Consider the following 19261-nt stretch of genomic DNA (forward strand, 5'->3'; position numbering starts at 1 on the left):
GATGCTAATTTCTCAAGTCTCACCTCCAAAGGGAAACTTATTTTTGGTCATGCCTCCCAGCTGGCGCGCGGGACCTTAGTCCCCTGACCAGGGATCAAAGCCACACTACCCACATTAGAAGTGTGGAGTCTCAACCACTGGGCCACCAAGTCAGTCCCCAAAGGGAAATTTTTTAAAACATTACTCCTGGCCCAACTCCGAGAGACCAGTTCCACTGCTTGGCAGGGGTTGGAGCAGGCACCATTTTTGCTGGGCACAATCAAGGTTGACAGCCAAGATTTCCAATCTCTTGGCCTCCAGACCCCTCAGGGATCTCTCTCCACCCAGAACATCTTCTCCAGTCTCCCTCCTTCTGCCCCCTCACCCACAGCATTTAAACCTGCCATCACCTTCCTCAAACCACCTCCCCCATCAGCCAATGGGCACCCCTTTCCTCTCTCTCCTTACAGCCAAGTATTTTTCGGCTCTCTTTACATTCAATTCATTCTTCAATCTCTTTAGGCTCCTGTTCCTCAGCTCACCAAGCTCTGCTCATGTCTGATCTCGTCCTCGCCAAGAGCCTAGATTACACCCCTTTTGCTTGTTATGTTAGTGACATTCAGCTAGTTAACTGGAAGGTTAAGCGTCAAGCAGTCAGGTAAGTACAACCCTACAGATTCAGGATGAAAATACTGGTGGACACCAAGTTGAAGACACTGGGTCTTAACTAGTGAACAATGTTCCTCCTTGGTAGTCCTCCAGTTTGGGAAATCTGTATCTGCAGTTAGGTAGAGGCTTGGAGTTGCTCTCCTTAATAATACCAGGAGTAAAGCCCTAACAAATCCAGGTACCGTTTGGGACACATTAGTTAGGATGGAGGTGCTTATCAGATGTCAAAGCAAAGCATCAAATAAGCAATCTGAGAATTCTGAGTTCAGGGGAGGTTAAGTTGGAGATATAAATTTGGTCTTCAATATAGATGATATTAAAGCCACGAAATGTAGATGGTCTCAACAAGGAAGTGGATGTAGGGACATCCAAGAATAAGACTTCAGGAAAAAGGGAGGAACCAGCAAGAAACTGGAAAGCAAGGCAGCACACTCCTGCAAAATTGAGGCTGAGAAAATGGCTCGAGAAGAACAGTCAACCCTGTTCCACGATAATGAAGGTCAGGCAGGCAGAGGATGGGTCCCCCCATCTGGTCAGCACCGCTCACCTGACAAGGAGTTACTGGAATGCTTGAACACTAAAAAAACAGGAAAGCTCATATAGAAAGTTCTTATGAGGAACTCTTATAAAAGGGGGCCAACAACTGGAGACGGAAGTGCCCAGAGAACAAATCCATCCACAGCAATACATTTTTAAAAGGTCATCTAATTCTCCTGTAGTTTTGGAATGATGTTCTTTCAATTGTCTCCACCTACCAAAAATTACCTTGCCCGCCACAGCTGATCGGCTTACAGTGGGTGGTGGTGGTGTAGTCGCTCAGTTGTGTCCAACTCGAGCGACCCCATGGACTGCAGCCCACCAGGCTCCTCTGTCCACTGGCTTCTCCAGGCCAGAATACTAAAATGGGCTGCCATCACCATCTCCATTACAGTGGGTTGGGGGCATTGAATTCTTAAGAGCTAGTGTGAAGTGACCTTAGGTTCCACACTAAGCATCTAGCCCACCAGTAGGGAAATATGATTGACACCCTGACCAAGGATTCCCCAGGACGGGGGGCTCTAGAGAAAAGGCGAACTTCAGATTTACTAGTTGACTGCTGTTTTTCAAATAGGGCTGCTGATGAAATCACCAGTGATTTCCTTCCTGATAAGGTGCATGCCATGAATATTTTCTCAGTATGCATGCAAATGTGTGTGATACATGTACTAATCTAACTTCCTTAGTGAAATTCTGCAGGACATCTGGGTCAAAGCACGTTTTGCATTATCAAAGAGGATGCAGCTGAGACGAGGGAATGCAAGTCTTTACTTTTCAGTGATTATCAGTACAATATCAGTACACCAAGTAGTAACATGTAACAAGTTAGTGAACTCTACCATCTAGTAAGTTTGAATAAGAGAAACTAAGAGCAGCCCAACACTAGGACCCATTATTCTAATCCTTGGCTGGAAAGGACTATTTTAAGGCTGGCTGCTGTTTCATGTGGGTCACAAATAACTATTTACTACTTTTTCATAGATAAAGCCCCTGACCTTCAAGAAAGATTTAGGGAAAAAAAACATTTTAATCCCTTTCTTTCTTAAGAAAATTGGGTTTTTAAAAACTATCTAAGAAAGAAAAAGTCAGTGTTGATAATATGCTGCTTGAGTGAAAAGGCATAGAAAACACACAACAAACATCCACTAAATTTCTAAGAAATATGAGGTAAAAAGATACAATCTTTGGATAAGCTCTAAGCCTGTACAAAGAATCTACGTTTTCGATTCTGCAAAAAGTGAAGGGACCTACTATATAATGTACAGAAATAATTTAATGCCTTTTCATAAGATATAACTCAAGCCTTGCTAAATGAAACCTCACGTTCCATGAAGGCATTCAAAACGCCAATGCACGGAACAGGCACTTTTCTTCTCCCTCTATCCATTTATGCGGTAGTTCTCATGGATTTCTGGCCGGATGTCGCAGACAAAGGCCAAGAGGTTATCCAAGACTTCATCCCTATTCTGCCGGAAGTAGGTCTGAAGGATGGTCATCTTCTCCTGGGTGTCCTTCTCTACTTCAGTGCTGCAGCTGCCATGGGATCCCAGAGCCTGGATTCGGGGAATGACAAGAGAGGGAACATTAGGACGAACATTTAATAAGCAGCTTTCTGACCAACCCAAACAGCATACTAAAAAACAGAGATATTACTTTGCCAACAAAGGTCCATCTAATGAAATCTATGGTTTTTCCAGTGGTCATGTATAGATGTGAGAGTTGGACTATAAAGAAAGCTGAGCACCAAAGAATTGATGCTTTTAAACTGTATTGTTGGAGAAGACTCTCGAGAGTCCCTTGGACTGCAAGGAGATCCAACCAGTCCATCCTAATGGAAATGAGTCCTGAATATTCATTGGAAGGACTGATGCTGAAGCTGAAACTCCAATACTTGGGCCACCAGATGCGAAGAACCGACTCAGTGGAAAAGACCCTGATGCTAGGAAAGATTGAAGGCAGGAGAAGGGGATGACAGAGGGTGAGATGGTTGGATGGCCATTACCAACTTGATGGACGAGTTTGAGTAAACTCCAGGAGTTGGTGATGGACAGGGAAGCCTGGCGTGCTGCTCATGGGGTCACAGAGTCAGACACAACTGAGCGACTGAACTGACTGACTTCTGACTTTTGAAGAAACCCAGTTACATCATGAATATAAGTAAGCAGCAGCAGGAAATGTAACACTGTGACCAAAGAGCATGTGAGAAGTCAGCGTTCCCATGATTTGTGAGAGCAGAGGCTGATACAGTCACTTGGGTGGCTGACTTTTCAACACTGAACAAAAGGTAAACAAACTGTACAGCATTTCCACTGCTGGGAAGTCATCCCAGAGAGGGACACAGTCACCTCTCTCCAGAGTCTAATGTGCAGCCTTAACCAGCGACTGGAATGACCCTGAAGACCCAACAACTGAGGCCTGGGGGTTAGTATTATCTTCTAGTGCAGTTTTAAAAGGGAGATATATGTGGTATTTAAAAAAAAACAGTAACTCTTAAAAAGTAACATTCAGTTCAATTCAGTCACTCAGTCATTTCCGACTCTTTGCCACCCCGTGAACTGCAGCATGCCAGGCCTCCCTGTCCTTCACCAATTTCCGGAGTTTACCCAAACTCATGTCCATTGACTCGGTGATGCCATCCAACCATCTCATCCTCTGTTGTCCCCTTCTCCTCCTGCCCTCAATCTTTCCCAACATCAGGGTGTTTTCATACGAGTCAGCTCTTCACATCAGGTGGCCTAAGTACTGGAGTTTCAGCTTCAACATCAGTCCTTCCAATGAACACCCAGGACTGATCTCCTTTAGGATGGACTGGTTGGATCTTGCAGTCCAAGGGACTTTTAAGAGTCTTCTGCAACACCACAGTTCAAAAGCATCAATTCTTCGGCGCTCAGCTTTCTTTATAGTCCAACTCTCACATCCTTACCTGACTACTGGAAAAACCATAGCCTCGACTAGACGGACCTTTGTTGACAGAGTAATGTCTCTGCTTTTTAACACTAGGGAGATGCAATTTAGGAGGAATATACAGTTTTACTATGACTAGTTAATGTTTTAGCACTTCAGCAGTGGACTCACAAGTATTACGAACACATGACATCTGTTCATTCAAATATAAACATTCTAGAAGAATACACAAGAAACTGTTAACAGTGGTTATCTCTGAGGAGGGCTACAGGTCTGGGTGAGAGGGGAACTATCCTCTCACTGTTGCCGTTTTATTGCTTGAAATTTTGGTGAACAGATGTCTTACCTCTTCAGTTTCCATTTACAGTTTCACACAGACTGATAGATAAAACTTTCATTTACTGTCTTCTCATTGTTAACTGTTGCACCTACTTTAACAGACCGTGACCCATCAGGTTCTTAAGGCATCCCTTTTTTTGTGCCCAACCCTTTCCAACACCTAAGCTGCTGTTGCCTTATTACATATGTTAGAATTATATTCCTTCACTCAAAGAGGTTCAAGTGAACAGGCAGAGATTCAAACCTAGGGCTCTTCATACTATCACTGTTCATATTATAGGAATACCTTGGAGCATTTCATAATGGTTGGCTCAGGTGGTTACCCATATTTTAAAAGTCCATAATCCTTACTCAATGGGGGGTGGGGGGGTGGAAGTTCACTACTTTGTTCTATGAATATGTAAACTATACGGCAAGCCCCAGAAGTCTCAAAAGTGAAGCAGTTACAATGGAATACTGCTAGAAAAATACTGCAGCGCTCATGCTTACAAATGTAACACAGAGACCATCTCTATAAGCAATGGCAGCATCAATGCAAAAACAGGACAAGATGGCTGCCCCTATTTCTACACTGTCTTGTGGGCAGTCTGACAATTTACAGCACAAATTCATGAGTCAGAGACCCAGACCCATTTTAAATTTAAATAGCAGTCACTGCCCAGTGCAAAGATGAACAAAACTTTGTCTACCTACTGAGAGAGAGGCATGACCCTTTAATCGCTGGACTTGGACCTGGGAGGGTGTGTACCTGGATCTAGTAGTCCATAATGTAGAACTTGAGAAGGAAGCCCATAAAAGCAGAGAGGGGAGATGGAGGTAGCCCTGGGAGCATTATTTAAGCTCATAGATCAAAATGAACTCAGTCATTACATGTGTTTCCAATCATGTAGGTCAACAAATTCCACTTTGCTTAAACCAGCTTGAACTGTTTCCTATTATCTTGTATCCAGAAGTTCAGATGGAGGTTCTTTTCTCTACAAAGCCTCTACCATTCTTTACCTTTTCCAGAATTTCCCCTGCTTCCTCCGTACCTTCTGTGATGTTTTTGTACTATTATTATACGCATCACTTGCATCGTGGTCTAGCCTCCACTGGTCAGTTACTATCCATACTAAACTAAAGCAGAACTCCATGAAATTCATGTTTATGTCCATCACAGTCCTCTTCAGTTGCCCATTTGCGTGACTTCTATTTTATTACTGAGTGTCCCTGACCACCAGACTGTAAGCTAAGGACCACGTCTATTTCTGTTCACAGTAGATCCTCTGCATCTGGCACACATTCACTGTCCAAAGATATTTAATATTATCTACATTTAATATATATTAAATAACATATATCTCCATAGTCATCTATATTTAATATCTAATTACATTAATAATTTCATTATTTGAGTGAAGACTAGAATTCAAATATTAAAAACTAATCATCCTGAGGGATTCAGCCTAAGCATCCAATAACGCAGTTTTCAAATTTTTACCAGAATCAGAATCGCTGAGCTATGCTGAATATTTTGGGAGCCTAAGGGGAAAAGGAGGGGAAGGAAGCCTCAGGAAACTAAGGCAATAATAATGAAAATTAACTGGACCCACCGCAGCTTCCTTGGCCTTGAACTCCTTCTCCCTCTGCAGGCGGTACTGTTCAATTTCAGCCTGGGCTTCTTCCTTGGCCTGCTTCAACCTCCGGTTCTTTCCTGTTTTCAAAGGAAGTGGTTAAGAGAGGAGCATAAGAGGAAGCAGAGACTGAGATGGTAATTCTAACCATAAACAGTGACAAAAGTTTAAAAATACAGTCTCAAGAGACACGTATAGGGAAGAGGGAGAAAGGGAATTGAGAGCTAACCAACAGTACAGGTTCCTGCCTCCTGTACCTGACTAGACTATACTTCACTGAGAAGTGAATCGATAAAAAGGACCACCTTCTATACGAACAGACTGTAAAAATGATGCAAGAAACTTTGGAATGTGTCAGAGTATTTTCTCAACCTCAGCTACTAAGAATCAACATAAAATGGGCTACATGAGCCATCTGGGGAATTCTCTCCATGAGAAGTAAACATCTAAGTATGCTGCTGATTACAATCAGAGCTAGGCTTAGAAGCTTACCGAGGCGGCTAATATGCTCCCAAAGGACATCAACCTAAACTGTAACTAATGAAACAGATGATGTAATATTGGAAACTAGTGTCCATGCCTGTGCACAAGGAAATAAGCAGGGAAACTGGTTCTGAGAAGGAATTCTCAGATGTGGAGCACTGGACATAAAATTGCACAAACATCTAAGTGAAGAAACACAGAGGCTCTGGTTTCTAGAAGAGCATAGTTTTAACAGACAGCTGGAAAAGTTCTCTAGCTTCTGTCAGAGTCTTTAAGAAAATGAACCACAAGATCAGTTAAGTTTCTCTGTCCAAACTTCTCAGATACACAAATTGGGGGGTGGCCAGGGGAGGGGGGATGGGGGGGGGAGGTCCTAGGCAATCAATCTGAACACTTGTTTAATTCAGAATGAAAGACATTCTGCATCTTAAAAGCAAGCTATTAGGAGCGCAGCTTAAGAGAGAGGGAGTGTATGTACACTTAGAGCTGATTCATGCTGTTGTACAGCAGAAACCAACACAACACTGTAAAACAATTATCCTCCAATTAAAATTTTTAAAAGAATTAAAAAATAAAAGAAAGCTGTTATAATCCATTGCATATCAACTGCCTAAATCCCACACAGTCCATGTAGATGAATGAAACTGAATTTAACCTTCCACCTCCTGATCTTGCCTGGGAAATCCCAGGGACAGAGGGGCCTAGCAGTCTACAGCCCATGGGGTTGCAAAGAGTCAACCACCACTTAGCGACTAAACAACAACAATTAACAACAAAATTTTAGACTGGTGATAACCCCATGACATTACTACTAAATGAGGCTAGTCTAAACAACCAAAAGGTAGGTCTAAGCCCCTCAAGGAGTATTTCTCCAGCTATGTATTTTCTCCAGTACTGTTTAGGGCCCACCACTTAGGGTCTGCTCCAGCCCACCTCCTCCGAGAACTTCCAGATGTTCAAGCTGGTTTTAGAAAAGGCAGAGGAACCAGAGATCAAATTGCCAATATCCACTGGATCATCAAAAAAGCAAAAGAGTTCCAGAAAAACATCTCTATTTCTGCTTTATTGACTACACCAAAGCCTTCGACTGTGTGGATCACAATAAACTGTGGAAAACTCTAAAGCAGATGGGAATACCAGACCACCTGACCTGCCTCTTGAGAAACTTGTATGCAGGTCAGGAAGCAACAGTTAGAACTGGACATGGAACAACAAACTGGTTCCAAATATGAAAAGGAGTATGTCAAGGCTGTATATTGTCACCCTGCTTATTTAACTTATATGCAGAGTACATCATGAGAAATGCTGGGCAGGAAGAAGCACAAGTTGGAATCAAGATTGCCGGGAGAAATATCAATAACCTCAGATATGCAGATGACACCACCCTTATGGCAGAAAGTGAAGAGGAACTAAAAAGCCTCTTGATAAAAGTGAAAGAGGAGAGTGAAAAAGTTGGCTTAAAGCTTAACATTCAGAAAACTAAGATCATGGCATCTGGTCCCATCATCTCCTGGGAAAAAGATGGGGAGACAGTGGAAACAGTGTCAGACTTTATTTTTGGGGGCTCCAAAATCACTGCAGATGGTGACTGCAGCCATGAAATTAAAAGACGCTTACTCCTTGGAAGAAAAGTTATGACCAACCTAAAAGCAGAGACATCACTTTGCCAACAAAGGTCTCTCTGGTCAAGGCTATGGTTTTTCCAGTGGTCATGTATGGATGTGAGAGTTGGGACTGTGAAGAAAGCTGAGCACTGAAAAATTGATGCTCTTGAACTGCGGTGTTGGAGAAGACTCTTGAGAGTTCCTTGGACTGCAAGGAGATCCAACCAGTCATCCTGAAGGAGATCAGCCCTGGGTGTTCATTGGAAGGACTGATGCTGAAGCTGAAACTCCAATACTTTGGCCACCTCATTCAAAGAGTTGACTCGTTGGAAAAGACCCTGATGCTTGGAGGGATTGGGGGCAGGAGGAGAAGAGGACAACAGAGGATGAGATGGCTGGATGGCATCACCGACGACGGGCATGAGTTTGAGTAAACTCTGGAAGTTTGTGATGGACAGGGAAGCCTGGTGTGCTGCGATTCATGGGATCACAAAGAGTCAGACACAACTGAGCGACTGAACTGAACTGAACCAGCCCACCTCTACCCCATTACTCCACATGCCATTCCCCTCATCAGCTATACATTCAAGGCCAACAAAGCCAAGATTATTTCCTAAAGCAACAGATTCTAATCTGGCCTGAGTATTACGCAGTAGCTCCACATTTTCACAATACCCCTTGCAATCACCCCCAACTCCCACAGCTCCCCGAATTAATTACTTAAGGTAACCATTCTCTTGCTACTGTTGTTCAGGCACTCAGTCCTGTCTGACTCTTTGCAAGTCCATGGACTGCAGCACACCAGACTTCCCTGTCCTTCACCATCTCCTGGGGTTTGCACAAACTTGTGTTCAATGGGTCAGTGATGCCATCCACCATCTCATCCTCTGTACTCTCCTCCTCCTCCTGCCTTCAATCTTTCCTGGCATCAGTGTCTTTTCCAATGAGTCAGTTCTTCACATCAGGTGGCCCAAGTATTGGAGATTCAGCATCAGTCTTTCCAATGAGTAACAGGGTTAATCTCCTTTAGGATTGACTGGTTTGATCTCCGTGCTGTCCAACGAACTCTCGAGTCTTCTCCAGCACCACAATTCAAAGGCATCAATTTTTCAGCGTTCAGCCTTCTTTATGGTCCAACTCTCACATCCATACATGACTACTGGAAAAACCACAGCTTTGACTAGACAAAGTAATCTCTGCTTTTTAATATGCTATCTAGGTTTGTCATTGCTTTTCTTCCAAGGAGCAAGTGTCTTTTAATTTCATGAAAGCATTCCCTGTCCACAGTGATTTTGGAGCCCAAGAAAATAAAAGCCTGTCACTGTTTCCATTGTTTTCCCATCTACTGGCCATGAAGTGGTGGGTCTGGAAGCCATGATCTTAGTTTTTTTAATGATGAGTTTTAAGTGAGCTTTTTCACTCTCCTCTTTCACCTTCATCAAGAGGCTCTTTAATTCCTCTTCGCTTTTGGCCATAAGGGTGGTGTCATCTGCCTATCTGAGGTTATTGATATTTCTCCCAGCAATCTTGATTCCAGCTTGTGATTCATCCAGCCCAGCATTTCGCATGATGTACTCACATGTAAGTTAAATAAGCAGAGTGACAGTATACAGATTCATTGTATCTCTTTCTCAATTTTAAACCAGTCTGTTGTTCTATGTCAGGTTGTAACTGTTGAAGATCCAGTTTTCCCCACAGCCAGTCCCTCCCATCAGGAAGCTTGCACAAGCCTCTTATCCTCATCCATTAGAGGACAAACAGAATGAAAACCACAATCAAAGAAAACCATTCTCTGCCTGTCAGCAAACATCTTCGAAGTTCAATTTTGATTGGCTTCTCAGAAAACAAAAAAATATCTGAGCAGGAAATAACTTAAGTCTGTTTTTGTTTTTTTTTGTTTGTTTTTTTGAGGGCCTGCCATTTAGAGGCCAGCATTTTCACTCCAATGACACATTGATTTCACGAAAAATTGGGCTGGACCATTTTACTGCATCATGTATTGTCTCTTTCCAATTCCTAACTGGGTACGTCAAGCACGATTACAGATCAAGAAAGGCAACAACTTTTTTAAATTGTAGGTCTTAATAATTCTATTCCTAGCTACTGCAAATCCTGAGATATGTATTAGACATAAATTCACTCCTTTAAAACAAATTCTTTCCATCACTATGTAATAGCTACGGGAGAGAGGCAAGTCCCTGCACCAGGTCTGACAAGAAAAAGGAAGGTGTAAATCATGACCCCTACTTCCAAGGCACTCAATCATTCTTTTTTTTTTTCCATTTATTTTTATTAGTTGGAGGCTAATTACTTTACAATATTGTAGTGGTTTCTGTCATACATTGCCATGAATCAGCCATGGATTTACATGTATTCCCCATCCCGATCCCCCCTCCCTCAATCATTCTTAACCAGATGGCAAGTAATTGGTCCTGCACTTTCCCCAAATATTCTCACACACTTCCCAACAGATACAACTTCTACTGCTTATGATCCATCAGAAGACACACTCTGAGAAGTCATTCTGGAAATACTCATCCAGGGCATGATGAGAACACTCCATGAGGAACACAGAACTTTCCAGTCACCAGAGCCAGAATAGAAGATTTCTTCCTATCTCCAGTCCCCTCAAAAAAAGCTCTTTTAATGAAATACAAAGTATCACATGACCCCTAAATGAGAAAGTACCAGGGCCAGGCTTGAGTATGGGTGAAGAGTGTAAATCTTATAGTTAAAAAAAAAAAAGAAGAAATAAATCAAGAGAATACTGAGATTACCAGTTTTTGGTATTTTTATCCCAGCTATGTTGTTTCCCAGGGTATGGTCATATCATTTTTCTCTGGGTCCCAACGTTCCCATGGGTAAAATAGGAATCGAAACATCTACCTCGCCAGATGGGAAACTGAGTAAATAAAGTTTAATTAGACACAGTTCCTGTTCTCCAGGAGCTTATTCTAGTAAGTGAGCCATATAAAGAAACAGGTTATTGCACTGTGGTGACAGAAACAGACACTTAGGGAGAGGTCTAACCTAGTCTGAGGGGTAAAGAACAAGTTAGGGCAAGTTTCCTGGAAGAACTACTGCCTAAATTTTAAGATCTGAAGGAAGACTATGTGTTTGAGAATGAGAGGCAACTAGGAAAAGGCTTTTCCGATCAGGAACCAACTGTGCAAAGGCCTGAAGGTGGGATCAACCAACCTGTCTTTGAGCAACACCAAAAGAGATTAGAGAAGAAAGCCAGAGCCTGATTCAAAAGCACGTCCTACACCCTCTTAAGGAATTTAGGTTTTATTCTACAGACACTAAAGGTTGGGGACTGTAGGAGGAAATCAGAGTGGCAACTGAGATGAAAGACTCTTGACTACAGTGAGAAGAATGAATTGGAGAGGAGGAACTCTCCCACTCAACAATTAGATTCGATCCTCCTATTAAGTTCTTTAGTAACCTCTCATTTCTCAACTCTAGCCCTCCTCTCACCTGCAGTTAATCTACCCAATAGCTGCTTCCTTCACTGGGGCTTTGAAAACTGCAATAAGAGATCACAAATGAACCGTGTACTGCGTTTGGCACGTATTAAGGAATTAACGAATTAGGCTGTTACCGCCGTCTCAGAAAACTTGGCGTCCTGGACTAAGATGCCGGATGCAGGGATGGAGAAAAGGGAACAAACAAAGCCTTGCCGAGTGACTAAACATGGCGAATGAGGGAGGGTCTGAGACGTGGCGAAGAGGACTGTTTTAAGACTGGGTAACACGGCAAACGGTGGAGACAACGACTTCCGTTTGGATAGTCCATTTTATTCAACTCCCAAACCCTAAGAAGGTCGTCCACCTCTTACTGATTCCACACCCTATCTACTAGCCTACATCGCAGCTCTCAGGCGACCTACAAGACTTTCAGAGCGAGTCACACAAGCGTCCCCGACTGTATCCATCCCCCTCCCCCGCCCACTCCGCAGTTTTTCGGTCCTCATCTACCTACCACCCCTCGCGGCCTGGCCGCAATCCCTGGACTCGCGCCACGCCGGGCTGCCTCAACCCAAACTCACGCTTGCGGGCCTCGGACACCTTCTCGGCGGCCCGTTTCTCCGCCTGGAGCAGCTGCTGGATTCCCTGCGACTGACTAGCCATGGCTATGGCGACGGCGCCGGCGGAGGCGACTACGAGGCGGCAGACGACGGCCTACTCGGCCGAATCTCCCCCTCGGGTCAGCTGGTCCAGACGCGCACGATCTGCGCTTGCGCCAGTCGCCCCGCCCACCGGCACGTGACCTCCATGACGCAGCGTCAGCTGACTGCGCTGGGCGCCCGGCGACTAGGGGCGGGGCAAGAAGCGGGGAGGAGGCGGGAGAGTGGAGTGGCTTGACTGCGCCTGCGCAGCATCTGTCTCCTGTGTCTTCCTGTCTCAAGAGCAAGCTTCGGCCTGGCGTTTCTCTGGTTCCATCTTTGTGGTTTTCTGTCACGTCGTTATTGTAGTAATCCCTCCCGTTTACAATAAACTTACATTGAGATCCAGAGAAGGGCCAGGTCAAATCACTTTCTCCTATTCTGCACGCTGCTTTACTCCTTCCACGTTCTGAAACTTTCCTTGGCACTCAGAATATATTAGGAGGCAGGTTAAACTTCTTATCAGGGCTCTTGGGTTGGAATCGGAATAGGGAGACTTGGGGGTCACGTGTGCCACTAATCTGTGTGGTTTGAGGAGGGATAAGTTCCCTCTCTCAACCTGAGTTCAGGAAAGGATTAGAGTGTTATCTGTAAATATTTGATGAAGGCGTGCTGCGAACCTAGACCGCGTTTGTACTGAGGCTGCTGAAGAGAGCGAGACACAAGGTCCCTGGTGGAGTGCCCAGATGATGGACAAAAACAGAGTAGGTCAACTAAATAGAAAGTTACAAACTGTGGTAAAGTAATGAAGGAAAAACACAGGTTGTTCTAGGAAGGAGTAAGGAGAGGGAGTTGATGAGGTGTCTGAAGATGCTTCCAAAGAAGTGACATTTAAAATGAGCTCAGAAGAATGAGAAGCTAGCCAGGAAAGAATAGTGGGGATGGTGCGGGTGGAGGGTGACTAAAGAAAAAGATCCACATAAATGGATTCGCAGGGAGCAACAAAGACATTTCCCACCACAAATAGGGAGATAGGAGGCCAGGGGTTGAGTTTATGATATGACAGTGTCCTAAATGCTTTCCGACTCCTTATGGTAAATTAGAAGTAGTGTTATTAACCCCATCTTGTTATTGATCAACATGCAGCTCAGAGAGGTTAAGTAACTCGCCCAAAGGCAAACCCCTGTTAACTATCAGGTAGGGTGTTTGAGGGTTATCCCAGTTGCCACTAATGGTAAAGAATCCGCCTGCCAATGTGGAAGATGTAAGAAATGTGGGTTTGATTCTTAGGTGGAGAAGAAACCTTGGAGAAGGGAATGGTAACCCACTCCAGTATTCTTGCCTATAAAATCCAATGGGAAAAGGAGCCTGGCAGGCTACAGTCTATGGCGTCTCAGAGTCAGACATGACTGGGGCGAGGGTGTTTGAATCTAGCCAGGTCTACTGAGTGGAACATCTGACCCATTGTGCTCTTCTATGAGAATCTTATGGGCTGTTGGAAAGACCAGGTGATGCACCAAGAACAGAAAACTTATGTCAGAACTTGTAAGTAAAAATATCTCTCTATTTCAGAAGGAGCTGAATTCCTACCTCATAACAGTTTCATGTGGTAAGTTTCAGTTCAGTCGCTCAATCGTGTCCGACTCTGAGACCCCAGGGACTGCAGCACTCCAGGCTTCCCTGTCCATCAACAACTCCCAGAGTTTACTCGAACTCATGTCCATTGACTTGATGATGCCATCAAACCGTCTCATCCTCTGTCATCCCCTTCTCCTCCTGCCTTCAGTCTTTCGCAGCAGCAGGATCTTTTCTAATGAGTCAGCTCTTCGCATCAGGTGGCCAAAGTATTGGAGTTTCAGCTTCAGCATCAGTCCTTCCAATGAACATTCAGGACTGATCTCCTTTACGATTGACTGGTTGGATTTCCTGTCAGTCCAAGGGACTCTCAAGAGGCTTCTCCAACACCACAGTTCAAAAGCATCAATTCTTTGGCGCTCAGCTTTCTTTTTGGTCCAACTCTCACATCCATACATGACTACTGGAAAAACCATAGCTTTGACTAGATGGACCTTTGTTGGCAAAGTAATGTCTCTGCTTTTTAATATGCTGTCTAGGTTGGTCATAGCTTTTACTCCAAGGAGCAAGTGTCTTTTAATTTCATGACTGCAGTCACCGTCTGCAGTGATTTTGGAGCAGTGGTAAATTTAGGAGGGTGGAATTAAAAGACTTGGATATATATAGATATAGATGTGATATATATATATATATATATATATATATATATATATATATCCCAAAAAATAATGCAGAAAGGTTCATGCACTTTAATGTTTATAGCAGCATTATTTACCATTGCCACATGTGGAAATAACCTAAATGCCCATCAACAGATGAATGGATAAGGAAGATGTCTTTTATGTACACAATGGAATACTACTCAGCCATGAAAAGAATGAAATCTTGCTGTTGGCAATAATTTAGGTGGACTTGGAAAGCATTGTGCTTTAGTGAAATAAAGGGAGAAAGACAAATACTGTATGGTATTACTTATATGTAGAATATAAATAATACAACATACTAGTGAAATGAACAAAAAAGAAAGAAAAAAACTTGCAGATATAGAGAACAGACCAGTAGTTGCCATTAGGGAGAAGGGAAGAGAGGTGGGCAAGGTAAGGGTAGGGAATGAAGAGGCACAAACTACTATGTATAAAATAAATAATTATAAGGATATATTATACAACATAGGGAATATAGCTAATACTGTATAATAACTGTAAATCTAGTATAACCTTTAAAAATCATTGAATCACTCTGTTGTATAACTGAAACATATACTGTATATGAACTGTATCCCAATTAAAAATTAAAATAAATATAAATAAAAGATAACAGTAGCCCCAAAGTGGAAACAACTCCAATGCCCATCATCTGATGAGTAGATTACAGAATATGTCATTTCTTTACAATGAGTATTATTTGGTCATTAAAAGGAATATGGTAATTGTACATGGTCTAGGATGCATCAACCTTGGTAACATCATGCTAAGTGAAAGAAACCAGGCACAAAATACCACATATTGTACAGTTCCATTTGTATGAAATGTTCAGATTAGACAAATCTATAGAGATAGTAAGTAGTTTGTGGTGGTGTAGATGCAGAAAATTTTCTCTACCCTTTCAGGTTCTTCTAAGAATTAAATTGACATGAGACAGATTAACAGGAGAAAATCAAACAAAGCTTAATACACATAAAATAGAGAGATACAAAGAAACAGTAATTCACCAAACTGTTTGAAATCTCACCTTAAACACTATCTTCAGCTGAGAACAATAGAGGATATTACTGGTGAGAGTTTGGGGCTTTTGAGGAGGAAGGCAATTGACATAAGATGGAAAAGCAAATGTTTGGTGAATAAATGTTTGCTGGGCCATGCGGGGTCAGTGGGACTTAGAATGGACTCCAGTCTCTAAGACTCTCCCCATCACACTTAGCCCATATTCTTTGCAGACATCTCTGGGGACAGATCTGCTACTGTAACAGGCCTTCTGTCTAAATTCTTCAGGCAGTTAAGGGAAAGGTCAGTTTCCTCCTGTGTCTTTTTTGGGCCTTGACTATTTTCAGTTCAAAATAGTCTGCATGCTAAAGAGACATTTTGGGGTGGCAAGTTTTGCCTCCCTACATTCCCACCCTTGAAGACTCTTTTAAGAAGTTTCACAGTCCAAGACTTCCCTAGCAGTCCAGTGGTTAAGGATCTGCGCTTCCACTGCAGGGGGCACAGGTCCATTCCCAGGTCTGGGAACTAAGATCCCACATGCTGTGTGGTGTGGCAAAAAAAGAAAAGTTTCGCAGTCCAGAAGCTGAGTTGGTAGAGATTGTTCTGCCTCATTAAGCCAGTTCCTTTAGTCTTGACACTAGGTCAGTGCAGTTAAGTTTATTTCATGAGACAGTGATGCAGATGGGTTCCCAAAGTTAGGTTTATAAAGTGTAAGCAGTACATTTCTGTGGAGACAAAAGAAAAATAAAGATAAATGATTGGAGCAAATTATAAACCTATTTTCTTAGTGCTAAGAAACGCCAGTCAAGAAGACTTCTAGATGCCAGGATCTAAGCATCTTTTGCAGTTTGAAATCTCTCTTATGATGTCATCAGCTGTTCCAGTAAACTGAGTGTCTCACTCAGCAACAGGCATGAAGATTGTCTAAGTATGAGCTGATGGATATGGTTATAATTTTATCACTTTTTGTTTGAAATATTTTTCTCCCTACCTAATCTCCTAGAACTTGGGAGCTCTTGCTTGCTCCTTGGAAAAAAAGCTATGAGCAACCTAGACAGCGTATTAAAAAGCAGAGACATTACTTTGCCAACAAAGGTCTGTCTAGCCAAGGCTATGGTTTTTCCAGTGGTCATGTATGGATGTGAGAGTTGGGTTATAAAGAAAGCTGAATGCTGAAGAATTAATGCTTTTGAACTGTGGCGTTGGAGAAGACTCTTGAGAGTTCCTTGGACTGCAAGGAGATGAAACCAGCCCATCCTAAAGGAAATCAGTCCTGAATATTCATTGGAAGGACTGATGCTGATGCTGAAACTCCAATACTTTGGCCACCTGATGCAAAGAACTGACTCATTGGAAAAGACCCTGATGCTGGGAAAGATTGAAGGTGGAAGGAGAAGGGGACAACAGAGGATGAGATGGTTTGATGGCATCACCAACTCAATGCACATGAGTTTGAGTAAACTCTGGGAGTTGGTGATGGACAGGGAGGCCTGAAGTGCTGCAGTCCATGGGATCACAAAGAGTCAGACACAACTGAGTGACTGACCTGAATTGAGGGAATATTCTTATTTTCAGGCAATATTGTTATTTGCATAAATTCACTAAGAATCTGTTCTTAGAATACAATTACAAACATTGGTTATATTACCAGGGCTTTGCCTGGAATGTCATATTTGAGATAGACATGCATAGACTCATATATGACCAGACAGCTTAATGGCAAGAATCCCTTAACGTTCCTCTCAGCTTTTAATTGCCTTGTTAATAAATTTAATTTTTTTTACTAGCATCTGTAAGACCCATGAGAGGAAGCAAGGATATCAATCAGACTCCATAAGGCTTCCCAAACTGCTATTGTTGTTGTGCTTAAGGTTAGCTGTTATATTGTATCAACCTTTAAATTTGATTTTTTTACAGGAACCAATGAGACAGCTTTTTATGGTTAGAGCTGTCTAAAAACTTTGCCAGTTTTTCAGTTTAAAGGGTCCATCTTCTGGCCATTGACAAGTAGCATCTTAAGAGCCACACAGTTAAGTTGCTAGAGGCATCTGCAAAAGAGAAGGCAGAGGATGCTGTCCTCACAAGGTCCAGACAGGTCCAAAAGCAGTCTTTAAAAGTGAGGACCTGTATTGCATCGCTAATAAAGCAACAAAGGCCCGTTAGGGACCGGGACCCCTCATGACAAACTCCCCTGAGAGATGGCATGGCTTGACGAAGGGACTGCTAGGAATCCCAGCCTATTTGACTGGCTGCCAAATGCACACCAGTGTGTATGCCTTCCAGATGGCAGAGACCAGAGAGAATCTTCCAACGGGTTTGCAAGCCAAGCTCTCAAAACACAGAGCAAGGCAAAAGGAAAAGCTAATCAGACCAATGGTTTTCCTCCTTTTATAACAAAGAACACAAAAGGCAGACACAAAGAGAAACAGGGATCATCTCTGGGAAGAAAAGAAGAAACAAACCAAGAGTACTCAATCGAATTTCAAGAGTTGCTGAGTCCAAGGAAGCCTACAAACATTTCCTCCTGATAACCTAATTTTAGAAAAGAGAAAAACTCTTGCCATTCTTGTTTCCAGCAGATCCTGCCGGCAGAAATCCAGGAGACTGACAGACTCGGTAAGGATTCTCACCTTCTGCCAGGCTTCGTCAGCTTTCCCAGGATCTCTTCACTGCAGCATCTTTGGGGTGAATCGTGTCCAGTCGCTAAAACCGCATCCCATCCTCACTGCCAACTCTTAAGGAGAAAGAAAGTTTCCTCTCCCCTTCTAGATTCTTATGGCTGGTCTAAGAATGCAATTAACATGAGATGAATTAGCAAGAGAAAATCAAGCAAAACTTAATAACATGTGTGCATGGACGGACCCTGGAACACTAACTCACCAAAATAGCTGCAACTTTCACCTTAAATACCATCTTCAGCTGAAGCAAAAGACAATGTTGTGGGTAGAGGTTTGGGACTTCAAAGGGGGAGGAAGGCAATTGACACAGAGATGGAAAAGCAAACGTTTGGTAAAAATATGTTTGCTGGGCCATGAAGGGTCAGTGGGACACAGAGTGGACTCTGGTCTCTTAAGAATTTCTCCCGATACCTATCCCATATTATTTGTAGGCCCTCTCTTTTAGATTCTTCAGGCAGTTAGGAGGAAGGTCAAAATTTCTTTCTGAGTCTTTTGGGTCTTGATTATTTTCAGTTCAAAATAATCTGCGTGCTAAAGAGACATTTTGGGGTGGCAAGGTTTGCTCCCCTATTATGACTAACGGGGCTGGGAGAAGTCGGAATTCAGGGTGCTGACTGGTGTGGGTTTTCTTTTGGGGATGATGGAAATGTTCTGGAATTAGGTGGGGTGATGGTTGCACACCCTTGTGAATATACTTAAAACACCAAAGTGTACATTTTAAAAGGGCAAATGGTACAGTATGTGAATTATGTCACAATAAAGTTGTTATGAAAAGAGATGGTAGATGTGAAAATTTGTACAGTTTCTAGTCTATAGAAAGTGCCAGAAAAAACGGAAGCTGTTGTTTTTATCTGGCTGGGGTAATTGTTTGAATTACAAATCCGGTTCTCCACTTAACAAAAGCCTTCACATCGGGGGTTTCTCAAACAGCCAGCTTCTCAAAGCATATAAATAGCTACAAATTCCAGAATATTTTTTTTCCCTCACAGCATTTCAAAAGTTTATTGTGTAAAAAGAGAAACAGCAGACAATCTGTCTTCTGAAGTGTTCAGCCGGGTTTGGATTTTTCTGG

The 19261-nt window shown here is 42.8% G+C and overlaps 1 protein-coding gene across 1 annotated transcript; it reads right to left on the reverse strand.

Annotated features, from left to right (window-relative positions):
* Positions 1-1933: 1933 nt before the first annotated feature.
* ATP6V1G1 (ATPase H+ transporting V1 subunit G1) lies at positions 1934-12372 on the reverse strand. Its single transcript, XM_070459234.1, has 3 exons — positions 12177-12372; positions 6021-6121; positions 1934-2738 (listed from the first exon to the last, which is right to left on the reverse strand). The coding sequence occupies exons 1-3, from the start codon at positions 12256-12258 to the stop codon at positions 2565-2567; spliced, it is 357 nt and encodes a 118-aa protein (XP_070315335.1). The 5' UTR covers positions 12259-12372; the 3' UTR covers positions 1934-2564.
* Between the last annotated feature and the right edge of the window lie 6889 nt (positions 12373-19261).

The sequence above is a fragment of the Odocoileus virginianus genome, chromosome 31 (assembly GCF_023699985.2).
Source record: "Odocoileus virginianus isolate 20LAN1187 ecotype Illinois chromosome 31, Ovbor_1.2, whole genome shotgun sequence".
NCBI lineage: Eukaryota > Metazoa > Chordata > Mammalia > Artiodactyla > Cervidae > Odocoileus > Odocoileus virginianus.

Coding starts and splice junctions, on each gene's coding strand:
- ATP6V1G1 (XM_070459234.1), bottom strand. CDS start 12,258: ATGGCTAGTCAGTCGCAGGGAATCCAGCAGCTGCTCCAGGCGGAGAAA. Junction 6,122..12,176: donor GGTGTCCGAGGCCCGCAAGC/GTGAGTTTGGGT, acceptor CTTTGAAAACAG/GAAAGAACCGGAGGTTGAAG. Junction 2,739..6,020: donor TCAAGGCCAAGGAAGCTGCG/GTGGGTCCAGTT, acceptor CCCCGAATCCAG/GCTCTGGGATCCCATGGCAG.